We start from the raw sequence: 12,910 nt of genomic DNA on the forward strand, positions 1-12,910 counted from the left end.
AAATAAATGCTTCGAATCCCCCAACAATGTGGGCCCACACCTGTTTCTGAGCTCGAGCTAGCTCAGGAAAGCTTTCCTCTTATAATTAATGGTAAAACTCAACTTTTGGTCCTATACAAGGGGCTAGGGGTCATCAAGATAGTGGATCTTGTACGGCATCACCGGGCAACACACACGCATGATGGTTCCATCTCCGTGCTTACTACCCAAAAAAAAAATGTGCACGAGGCTCCCATCGTTGGAGCGATGGTTTTTAGTATGGTTACGTTTCCATCTCTTAGATGATATATGCACCCTCCTATTTGACAACGGCTCCTCCCTATTCAAATTGCACTTCTCTAATTATTTCTTGAAAAACACCTTACAATTCTTAAAAAGCATCATTATCAAACTATGCAAGTGTGGAGTCTTAATTCAGCGGAAAACTGTGCTCCACCATTACATTGGCCGGTCATATGCACCGACCATATAAACTCTGTGCCTCAGTTGACTCAATTGTCAACTGCTCGGGAGTATAGGAATTCTCTAAGAAACCTGTGTTCCACCTATCCCTGTTAATGGGGTCCACACCGATTCATGGAAGCCTAAAAGGGGCTAAAATCATGGGAGATGATCCGCGTGCGCGCGCGCACGCACACGTGTGCGAACAGTGGGCAATTTTAAAGCTTTTTGACGTCCAATCACGTTACAAGGGGGGTGAATGCGTACTGCCACGTGGGGGTTTGAAAATATCACCGCCCTATTTCACTGATAGCCTAATCATCTTTCCACCAATGGACACCCTTTTTCACACCAAAGAGATGACTAATTTTCTGATATAATCGATGGATACAGTTTAAATACATCATTTCTTTCTGTACTTTTTGAGTCTTCCAAAAAAAACCTCCCAAAAAAGTCTAGCCTCCATTTCAAAAAAGTCTATCCTCCCAACTCCAGGCTTTTATACATTCTTCAAAATCAAATGCACTGCCTGGAAGGACTAGTTTGCTTTCATTGGCATCCTTACTTCCTGGTTTTCTTCTTTTGCTGTGCATTAGTCTGACTTGTTTTGTCTCCCTTCTTCGATGTTGCCTTCATCTTTGTTTGTTTGTTTTTTGTGATTTTGACGTTTACCTTTAGCCCGCCTTCATCACCATTACTGGTTTCTGATTTCCCTTTTGCTGGAGGCTTTGTAGTCCGGCCTTTCTTCTTGGGATGTTCCTCTTCCTCACTCCCTGCTTCTTCCTTGTCCTTCTGCTCGTTATTGGATTGTTTTCTTCGTTTAACTGTTGGTGACTTCTCTGATGGTACCCCAGTTAGCTTTTGTAACTCTGGCACAAAGGCTGACGTCTGAGGCAATGAAATGGACCCCATTAATCAAACAGCCGATAAGACAGAAAAATAATGAAAAATAATGCTTTACAAAAATTCATACCCTGCCACCTGCAGTGATGAACTCAATTTTCTTCCCTGTCAACACATGAAAAGCTTAACACATTTAATGCTTATGCTTGGGAGAGAGTTAGAAGGTGGGTTGGAATTATGAAGGGATTAATTGTATACAAAGCAATCATAGGAACTAACAATAACTCAGTCTCAGAAATGTTCAAAGTTTGTATCAGTTATAATGGTATTATCAGACACAGGTTTCGAGGTGGTAAAGCCTGCAAGGATTTTGCGAGGCATACATGGCTCTGCAGGACAAAGAAGTAGGTTGTTTGACCTTTTTTTTTTTGAAAGAAAGAAACCCTAGCAGTTTGTTTGACTTAGACAATTGCGAGAACCCTAAAAAGAAAGGGTGGAGCTCTCAAAGGAGATCTAGACCAAACTTTGGTCGGATTTGCATTCATGTGACCCATCTGTTGGTGTCACACGAGAAGCACATTTTGAAGATGAAAATGATGGTGACAGACGAGAATATAAGATACAAATTTTTTGGGAAGCAAAATACTGTGTAAAATATCATTAGAAGATAGGGTTCGTGAAGAATGATGAAACTAATGAGATATGAGGAAAAGAAAAGTCAAAAGAAAGATGTTAAATGATAAACACCTGTTTGGCGATTCTAGATCGATGCATTCTGCAAAATGATGAGTAATAATCTGGAGGTAATGTTGGAATGAGCCTGGTGCTCGTGTAGAAGAGCTTGGTTAAGGACACCTTCAGGCCAAGATCTGTTTTCTGATTGTGCTTCCCATATGGTTAATGGTGTTGTTGATCTGGTGGGACAGAAGACCAATTCGCATTATGTTAGACAGAAGAATGCAAACCCTTGGATGTTAGAAGGAGGAATACTGAACTGGATATGTGAAGGGCGGAGAGAGGAATGTTGAACCTAGTCTCGCATATTAAGGTATATTCATCTAGGATGAAAATGAAAATTTGACACAATCCGAGTAAAACTAAATATAAAAAAAAAAAGGCATATGTGATGCTTGTACAACCCCAAACTGGGATCAGAATCCACTGGGTGATCTCCATGTTTCGCATATACCAGAGGAACAAGAGGAACAGGACAACACCACAGGATCTAACATATCCGAAGAGGCCAACTCAGCCTTGGATGATTTTGGTTATACTGCTCTTTTGAAGAAACAAAAGAAAAATCAGTACAGTGGTCAGGAACCAAACCATCAACATATGCCTTGCCCGGTTTCTTTTCGCGGGAATGAAAAATCCAATTATTAGGAAACTGATCACTATCTGCGCCAACTTCCAACGCTTTTTCAATGACCTGTACAATCAATCGAGTAATGTGTCAAGATGATCAAATCTTATGATTATCTTACCATTCACTTTTCCAGACTTTTTGCCCCACCGAAAATGAAACAACCATTCAAATGGAAATCGGCTGCAGTCAGCATCTACTTCAACCGCATATTGAATAACCTACAGGCATCCTTCATATTTTCTTCAAGGATCATGTTTTCGAAAAAGAATTTTCCACAATTGAAAAGTAAATATCTATGTAGAATACTGACCCACCTCCTTTATGCACTTATGCAAAGATTCATATTCTTCTTTTGACAAGCTCGCAGCAATTCGCAGTGGATGGATTCTTGCCTGGTTGGAAACTTCAGAAAGTTAGTAATGAAATCTCCATCACAAACAGAAATTTACAGGAATAACGGACTTCCATATGATTCAAAGAAAAAACTATGTCGCAACAAGTTGACATGATCAAACAAAATCAAACTCGAATACAATATCCTGATGACCCACAAGAAAGACAAAGCTGCAACAACATGCTTCCAGAACTTCACTATATCTAAATTAAGTAGAAAAAACCTGCTGCAAAGCTCACAATGTGAAAGCCTCCATTGTTCATTTGGAAAATGGGTAAATTTTATCAAAGGTAGCTCAAAGCTGAAAACCAGACGACAACCAGGAAGCAAATGTTAAGAATTAGCACTCTTGTTCGGACTCCAGTGGTATGCGAACCACAAGACGGACCCCTAATTGTTGAAGGTGACTCCTCCAATACTATTGCATGGGCCTCCAACAAAACTGGTGGCCCGTGGCGTCTTGCGAGCAAAATTGATGAGATCAGGGACCTGATTTCGATCATTCACCTGACACTCCAGCATCGGCATTGATCGGCAAATGATTGGGCTGACTCACTCACACGGGATGGGGTAGACCGGGAATAAGTTTTTGTTGTTGTTCATGCTCATCCGGACCCGTAATTTATTTTGACCTTATGCATGGTCTATGATGTATTTGGGGGACGTCTTGTCCCCTTGTACTGATTGCGATTTTTGCAGTACTAATAAATCGTTACCATTTTCAAAAAAATGTTAAGAATTAGCAAATTCCCCATATTTGTAATGGAGGCACGCTACGTCATAGAGCACTGTTGAATCTTTCTTTAATTATTCATCTATTTGCAGAGTAGTCGTCCATTAAATTCTCTCTCGCAATATGTGAAAGTTTCTAATCTTTTCAGAAAATTTTCAGTTCCAGCAACCACATTGACAGCACATGCAAATTGATTCCCACCCAAATGCCATCAATCTTTGCTGATGTAGTGGACAAGATTCGCGAATTAGTCAACAGTTAGAGGTATCTGCTCATCATAGGCATAGATACAATAACAAGCACGTAAGGCCTTCAACTTTGTATAAGGGATTCTATGGGCCACCACTTGGTAATAGGATTCTATACTCTCCACTGAAGTAGTTTTTTATGAGTTTGTACAATGTAATCATTCCTTCTATTTCAACTCAACTCAACTAAGCCTTTGGCCCAAACTAGTTGGGGCCGGCTAATGAATCCTTTAGAAAAATTTCATGAAGAAGGTGAAAGGATCTACCCGGCTGAAATTGGCCAAGTCTAATCCTGACACTAGTTGGGTTCGTCTACATGGATCAATTTCTTCCATTCTATCCTATCCAAGGTCATGTTCTCTGTTATATTCCTAGCCCTCAAGTCTTTCCTCACTGTTCCTACCCAAGTTGTTTTCGATCTGCCCCTACCTTGTTTTACTCCATCAACTTGCAAGAGTCACTTCTTCTCACTAGGGCATCCAAAGGCCTGCGTTGGATATGACCAAACCATCTTAAGCGGTGCTCTCTCATCTTCTCCTCAATTGGTTTCTTCTCTTTCAACAAAACATAAATACTTATCAATTTATACCCATGCACTCTATGCTCTCCGAGTCTCGGGCCTTTCCTCTCATGCTCTACTCCCATCTGCACACTTTTGTTCTACTACAGGATTGTAAGATGAAGATAAGATACTACTCAGGTATGTCATCTTCTTTTGTTGTCTTAACTTCTTTTCTTGGTTTTCTCTAAAAGGCCTGGTGACCTTTATTAGCTATTTTCTCAAAAGCTTCCGCACTTGTTTCTTTGTCACTAATTCGTGAAAGTTTCTGTTCTTGTTTCTTTGTTTCAGATCCATGCCACTCATTAAGCCCTAGTTGGTACCCTTCAATATGAAACATAGATTATATTTTATTTTATTTTATAATATCTTGCTATATACCCTGTGCTCAACCAAAAAGAAATGCTTCTTAAAGAAGCATATCATTACATGTGGAAATTAGGGAATAACGGGATTGTTGGGTCAATAAAAGCCTTTTTATTCTTGGTCTTCAAGAATTGCAATTGTCTCACATACGAAGAAAAATGGATGTTCATTACAACATGTGCATGCAAATAACAAAGATTTCATGAGATTTTCATTATCTTGATCAAGAGTACATTCTCATCTGGTATTAGTTCCTAATTATCTGTGTACATTAAGAAAAAACAACATGGTTAATGAAATGATTTCCTTTAAAATTATCTGGTGACTTTATTAGTACATTGGGTAAGAAAACTATTTTTTTATTTGTAGGCTTCAAACTACTTGTAAGAGATCCAAACAGCTAACTGAAGCAAATGCAGTTATACAACATTGAATCCTTCTGCAAACTGAACAGCTATAGAAAAGCAATCTCAATTGCCTTCCAAATTACCTTCCAAACCCAAAGAGAACAAACAACTAAATATCATAGATTGTTGGGACGATCACTCTGTTGACATTTTGTCATTACAGGTTTCCCAAATCATCAAACTGAGAGGAGAAACATGAGGATTGTGGAAAAATATCACAAAATGAAAGCCCAAGTGAACTTGCGTAAAGAATTGCTACATAAAAAAAAAACTATAAATCTAAGCAAGAATAACAAGTAATCATTAAAAAAAACAAGGATACAAGTAACATGCATTGACTGGAAGGGTAGGATAAACTGACTTGATAAAGCACTTCGTCAGCAATCCAATTGCCAATACCCGAAACATAACTCTGCACAGTAAGAGATGTCTAAAGGGTCACCAGTTAATCAGGAAAGAATAAATGGTACCAAAGTTGTCTCATAAATAAATGTAATTATAAACACTTTCGTTAACTCAACCATTTGGGGATGTAGAAGCTTTCTTATCAATAAATATTAATACAAAAGAGTGTGTAAAAGGTACATCAATTACAAGGACCAAATCACCCAATGTAACAAAAGATTTCAATCACGGATGCCCCTGCTTACACAACTTCCCTTGACCACCATGTTGGCCAGAACTCCACTACTTGCAACATACAAAACCTACATTGTTGGTCAGAGAATTTGATACTAAACTATGGCTAGCCCCTCACCCAGGCAAATCAGAAACCATGACCATCTTTTGACAACCAACTCACATGTCGAAAAAAGATGTCACTCACGAGATCGTGGCCGGATCAATCAATGGTTGAGTTTTCTTTGGAAAAGAACTAAAAATACGTCTTTTTACCACCCTTGATCAAGGGACTAAGATCATCTGATTGTGGTGGAAGCAGAAACAATGAAGTGGATTTGTGGTGGCCAACAAGATCAACAGACCCAAGGCTTGGGCCACGATTATCCAAATTAATTTGGATAAAGTCTCTTCTCACAAGAAGAAATTTGATCACAAAGTGTTTTATGACTGATTTTCATTTCGTGCATGTAAGATTTGTTGCAACCAGGGCCAGATCAAATTGATTAATAAATTATTTCATAGATTTTACGATATTTAAAAATGTATGGAACAATAAGAATATGAACAAATCAACCATACACAAATATTCCACTTCAAATTTTGGTCAATGCATAACACTCCATGGCATTTAGCTGTAATTAACAGTACGGCACTTCTCATCACCCCACAATGGGTAAGATGAACCTTGAAACACCATCAACAAATTCAAAATCTACTCCATTCCATTTGAGTGGGTAGTATCATTTGTGCATTATCATGGAATAGAATTGAAGGAAGTCGAGTAACTACTCGTTTTCCATGTAATTCAAATCAATAATACGATTTTGAATCATAAGTCTTAGAATTTTAACATCATTGATTGGAGCATTACCATCCTAAATGTTGCAAAGCACATTTCAAATTCATACATGCCTAGGAAATACATTGCTTCTCAAACAAATCCATGTGTTATGCAGGAAACTACTGTTAACTCTCCAAATTATTCTTAGACACTTGATTTTTTTTTTCCATACTCACTTCATTAACAATGTCTTCAAATCTAAACATCCCTTGTAAGAATCACATCCTCTTGAAAGAAAATATTAACTCAGAGATGATGCTGTGAGGATATCCAATGATAAAGCAGATTACATATGTGATACCTTATCGTTGTTGGAACTACTTGGCATGTTTCAAATAATTCAGTCCAATACTTAATAAAAAAAGTATATCATCCCAAGAACAGTTAACAAATGATGCAGGACACTTCAACCTGATCAAGTAATAGAGCCTTAATTGCAATCTTCTTTTTGCTCATGGATTCAACAAGGTCATCAACTTGCATAAGCTCCAACAGTGCATCTGGACCCAGCTCAGATAATGGGGGCACAGATACTGGCTGTACAAGAAAAATCACAAATACATTATGAGAAAGGTGAAAATAGCCCAGGGACTTAAATTTGGAAACTAATAAAAATGCAAGGTACTGAGACATGTACATTTTCAAGCAAACGGACTTTGGCAAAACGCCTCTTGTCAGTGAAAGAAAACTCTAAACCATCATCAAGCTGCTCACAGAAACAGCTTATGTTACAAACATCAATGAATAAAAAGAATAATTGTAGCAGGTGCTAGAATTAATGCATCCTTACGGGCAAAGAAAGTGAAATGGCATTGCCACACCGGCAATGATGTGTCAGCCAATCAGATGTTATCGAACTTTAATGATAACTAAAAAATTCATAATATAAATGTTAAAAGGCACTCGTCCCAGAAACAAAACAATAAGTAAGAAGTCCTACTTCAATAAAAACTTTGGAATATTTGGAAGGCCACTCATCAGTGTCTTTTACCGCAGACCTGTAAACATAGCAAATGTCAGAAGGACAAAAGGAGCGCAGATGAACATGAAAGAGAATATGATTATTCAATTGTTCAGAGAACAGGGATGACGAAATTTGCAGTGACATGAATACATGATAAATACTTAATAATTAACAATGTCTGAAATATAAAAAGAAGTATTCAATATTTAAAAGGGAAGAAGGGTCCACAATCCTTGTTTTAAAAGTGACACTCCTCTCACCATTTACACTCTCCTAATTAGTTGTTACTTGCTAAAGGCTGCTGAAATTCGGCAATTCCCAAAAGGCTGTCAACAGCCAATCATAAAAGTGCTTAATAAAGTGAGAATAGCTAATATCAAAATAAGGGAGTGCGGATATCATTTACATGTAAAGATTCCCTAACTTTGAATGGACACGGTAAATACTAGCATAGCGCAATGTGATGTTATGTTAAATATTGTGAAAATAGTTCATATGTTAGTAAGGTTTTAAAGGACCAATTTCTCATATGTTAATGCCTTCCAAATAGACCTCGAAGTCTCATTTGAAAGTGGGATTAAATTAAAATAATCTTATTTGCAGATAATGACCAAATTTGGTGGCATTCAAAGAGGAATCAAGCGTAAACAATTTAGGGCTAATTGAGTGTCTTCGCATATGAATTTAATGTGAAGTTGCCAAAGCTGAATTTTAAATTTTCAGGATTGTAAAATCCAGGTTTTAGGTTGTAAGAGCTAGGGTTTAGCTTGTAAAATACTTGTAAGAGCTAGGGTTTAGCTTGTAAAATACAGGATTTTACAATCCTATTTTATAAAATCCTTGTATCCAAACAGTCCATAATGGTGCAAAATACCAGGCCCCGCAATATTTTAGTGGAATTAGCGACTAATACTAGCTTTGTGAAAAATACTGAAATCCTAGGTTTTCATCATGAATCGGACTATCAATGGCTACGCTGTATAGAATGGCAGATTAAGCTCACGAAAGTTTCTCACCTTTTGTATTTTGTTACGGCCACCCCCTTGATATATATTGCACCCGCCATTCCTGAAATAATGTAGAGAGAGAGAGAGAGAGAGAGAGAGAGAGAGAGAGAGAGAGAGTTGAGTCGTTATTTGGTGGTGATTGAGAAATATTTATTTGCCATAACATATGTTAGGAGTTTTGGGTGTTTTACCAAACTGGAAGGAAGGGAAAGGAGGAGATTCGAGTTGGAGCCACATGTTCTTGCCCTTCCTGTGAGCGGCCACGATTGTTTTTCCGTCGAGTGATGCCTGGAAATCGGAGGGTGAGATACCATCGATGACCTTTGGATCATCTGCAATGATCGATTTCTTGATCTTCTTTCCAATGCAATGCTCCTCTATTGCCCTTCTCGCCGCTTCTACTTCTGGGAGTTCTGGCATTTTCGATTTGCTTTGGAGGCTCCAACCCCTCTTCTCTCTCAAATATATAAAAAACGCGTGTGTCAATGGGTCAATGCGGTGGGTCAGGGGTCGGAGAAGAGAGAAGGCCGGGCTAGAACCTAGAAGGGGTGTCAATGGGTCCACTTCACTTCCAATTATATCGGATCACGTATTTCTCATCTAAAACCCTTATTTGTCATATGTTTGGAGGGGTCATGATCCTTTTCGAACCGGATAGTCCATCAGTGTTTAAACGGTCAGAATTTTAAAAATAATTTATTTAGCTATAGAGAAAAGAGTTGTTGAGCCCTTGCAAATAAGTAAATTAATACTCGTTAACAATAAGTAAATTCCATAAAAGAGTTGCTGGAATCCACTTTTGGAGGGGTTAGGATGATCAATTTGATCTGATTTTTGGTACACACAATATATGGAGGGCCCTTGCAAATGAATGCTTTGGATCACCCAAAATTGTGGGCCCACATGAGTTTAAGAGCTCGAAATCAGAAACACTTTACTCCTGAATAAATTGACTAATCTAAACTTCTAAATAAGTAAATGAATACTTGTTAACAATAAAATTAATCTAAATTACATACAATAATATAATATAGTTAAAGATAACAACAAAATCTAGTAACGATCATGACTAAGATGATGAACAAATATTGAGTTGCAATACATACATGTTGACAAATAAAAAACAAGCACATTTTAACTTTATGTGGAAGGTAAGTACTGACCTTTGAGACTGAACATTTTTAAGCTCTCCAAGCACACATGAAATGAGTTCTAAGGATTTCGGATGAATGACATTTTTTTCATAGGTAAGCTGGGGCTTGGCTAGGATCCCCACCAGTTTATTATAAAGTTAAAGATAATATAAGCAACATACAAAACACTAACCCCATCACAAGAACAGCCGAACAGGGATACATGCCAATAGAACAAAGACAAGACCTATCCTTAGAAGCAACTAGTTGCTGACCCGTGCGATGCACGGAGTAGCCCAAAAAAGAAAGCTTTATAAAATGATAAAACATTTTTTACTGGAGAGGTAAACATGTAACTTATTAGTAGAGAAGTGGTTTTAGAGAAAGTTTACCTGCCATCAATATTCTTGATTGTATTCCTTGTATCCAATGTTTTGTATTAGTTGATGCAGGAAAAGATGAATCGCAAAAAGGAAGGAGGATCTTCTAAGAGCTGCTTTGAAAAGGCTGTTGCTGCTGAAGAAAATGAATAGATTAGTAGAGAAATTAACATGCAAAGCATAAAAGAAAATAGAAACATCTTGAAAATGTAACATTAGAAGTGCACAGGACTATGAATCGAAGGTATGCCTCTCTGATCATTCGTGGGTTCTGTTCAACTACAATATATGATTGTTGCTTAGGGTTTTCTTCGGCCAGTGGAGGAGGTTCTTCTAGCTTTGTGATTATTTATGTAGCAGGCGAGGGAATAACAGAAGGTTTAGAATAGCAGTAGAGGAACTGTCTAGAAATAGCAGTGGTTGGCGATTTGGGAATAGCAGGAGAGGATGACCGTTTGGAAATCAAAGGGTTGTATCCGTTTGGAGTTTTTATTCATTATTATGGAAATTCGATTAGACAATCGGCATTTATGGATGGTAGAGGTTTATTCCTATTTGAGCTTGGAAGGGAATTAAGGGCTTTGTTATGAGAAAAAGAAAATAAATACAGTAGCGTTTTTATTCCTACTTGAGCGTGGGAGGGAATTAAAAGCGTTGTTATGAGAAAAAGGAAATCTAATACATACATCTAATATATATATATATATATAATTAAGGGTGTCAATTTTGGCTCGGGCTCGGAAGCTCGCTCGAGCTCGGCTCGAATCCTTAACGAGCCGAGCCCGAGTTAGGCCAGGCTCGGCTCGGCTCGGCTCGGCTCGTTAAGGCTCGTTAAGAATTTAATATATTTAAATATATATTATATATTAATATATACATTAAAAGGGTTGTCCATGGAGTAAAAGGGGGGGGGCAAAATATGTCACTTCATTTTTGAAACCCCATTTGTCACTAGGACCACCCCCCATAGTGTAAAAAAAGTAGTCAAATTACACTAGTAGGGCTGTCCAGGGAAGATGAGGGGTGTAAACATAATATAACCCGAGCTCGGTAAGGCTCGCGAGCCTAACCGAGCCGAGCCTCACTTGTGAGCTTAACGAGCCGAGCCGAGCCGAGCCTGGCCAAGCTCAGCTCGGCTCGGCTCGTTTACACCCCTATATATAATACAATAAGCTGGGATGATGAAAAGAGGAGAGTTTTTTCGATTTTTTTGAAAATCACTGTGAGAATTACACCTCACATTTTTTTACTTTTTTGAACAAATGCACCAATTCAACTCATATAATTTCAATCCTACCTTCCCCTCCTTTATGCTTTTAACAAAGGCACCCATTGAATCATATAATTTCAATCCTACCCCTCATTTATGCTTTTAACAAAGGCACCCATTAAAGCCGTATAATTTCGATCTTACCCCCTCCTTTATGGTTTTTTAATTAAAAAACTATAGGGTGATCTTAACCATCCGATTTAAGATAAGAGGAATTATGGAAACATCTATAGATTGGAGGGCTAGGAACAGCCTATGGAAATGATTTTTGTGGCACAACCTATTTATGTTGTGTTCCAACACATGGACGGTTTGGATCAACCTATGACGTGGTCCGTACCGTTCTTTGTCGGCCCGTGCATCGCACGGGTTTTTTACTAGTAAATATATAATAGCGTTTTTAAAATTGCGGGATAGAGGAGTGGCTGACACGCGGCACCACTACAGCTTATAATGTGGCAGACCCGTGCGATGCACGTAGCGACGAAAAAAATTATCTATTTCGTAAATGGTTGCGCTAAAACTATTCTAAAAAATTAAAAATGAGTCAGTATTACAAACTAATTAAACTAAAGAAAATTTATTTGGTAATTGAGAAATATGAGTCAGAATCCGATACATTTTCTTTAGACTCTGTTTCTATGGAAACCAACATATCGAAATTGAAGTTGAAAGAAAAAGGAGAAATCCAATATAAAGGGGAATAGCCTAAAGCAATCAGATACTTTGAACCCAAATAAAAAACGCAGTCATAAAATCAATAAAAAAGGAAGAAAAAACTGTTTCAAAAAAATAATAAAAAATGCATTCGTAAAAAGATAAAAAGTTGGAAATGCAAAAAAATTGGAAATAAGGACAAATTGTTCGTATAAATTAAAACTTGCTTATTTTTCTTATATTCAATGGTATAATTAAAATCATCTTATAAGATAGAGCTGAATATTTGAAGAACCAAAATACTTGTACTTGAGTTACGATTATAAAAAGTATGAAGATTAAAAATTTGGTAAACAGTAGCAATAGTGCCAAGTATATCAAAGCAGGGATATAAAGATACAGAAGCAGCCTTTGATTCAATCATGAAACTATGGAAATTTTGAATCCAGAAAAACAGCAACTTCAGTGATTGAATAGAAATGGAAACGAACGAAAGATCGTTTGCTACATTCAGAAAAATAGCCCCTTAGGTGACCGACTTCACCGCGAAGCTGATGTTTGGGTATCAGGTAATTGAAGGAAGAATTCTTGCTATGATTCGGACGGGTCGATCGCTTGCTACCTTCAAAAAAGTATCAAGAACACATATAAGAAACAAATAATCTTAGAACATTTAATAA

General features: G+C 37.6%; 1 protein-coding gene across 8 annotated transcripts; it reads right to left on the minus strand.

Annotated features, from left to right (window-relative positions):
- Positions 1–783: 783 nt before the first annotated feature.
- MMH-1 (MUTM homolog-1) lies at positions 784–9,295 on the minus strand. 8 transcript variants are annotated; one of them, XR_013251293.1, is made up of 12 exons: positions 8,982–9,295; positions 8,800–8,851; positions 7,760–7,817; positions 7,457–7,525; positions 7,231–7,356; positions 5,719–5,769; positions 2,965–3,042; positions 2,798–2,868; positions 2,611–2,713; positions 2,032–2,198; positions 1,415–1,449; positions 1,228–1,329 (listed from the first exon to the last, which is right to left on the minus strand). XR_013251293.1 is itself a non-coding variant. In XM_077381839.1 (11 exons), the coding sequence occupies exons 1-11, from the start codon at positions 9,208–9,210 to the stop codon at positions 1,296–1,298; spliced, it is 906 nt and encodes a 301-aa protein (XP_077237954.1). In that variant the 5' UTR covers positions 9,211–9,287; the 3' UTR covers positions 1,165–1,295. The 8 variants fall into 8 exon arrangements, 4 of the variants coding, with proteins under 4 accessions (XP_077237953.1, XP_077237952.1, XP_077237954.1 ...); XM_077381839.1 differs by lacking the exon at positions 2,032–2,198 and having other exon boundaries at positions 1,165–1,329; positions 8,982–9,287; XR_013251295.1 differs by lacking the exon at positions 2,611–2,713 and having other exon boundaries at positions 2,769–2,868; positions 8,982–9,289.
- Between the last annotated feature and the right edge of the window lie 3,615 nt (positions 9,296–12,910).

The sequence above is a fragment of the Tasmannia lanceolata genome, unplaced genomic scaffold (genome assembly GCF_043159265.1).
Source record: "Tasmannia lanceolata isolate RefF3 unplaced genomic scaffold, GAP_Taslan_0.1 ptg000006l, whole genome shotgun sequence".
Classification (NCBI taxonomy): Eukaryota; Viridiplantae; Streptophyta; class Magnoliopsida; order Canellales; family Winteraceae; genus Tasmannia; species Tasmannia lanceolata.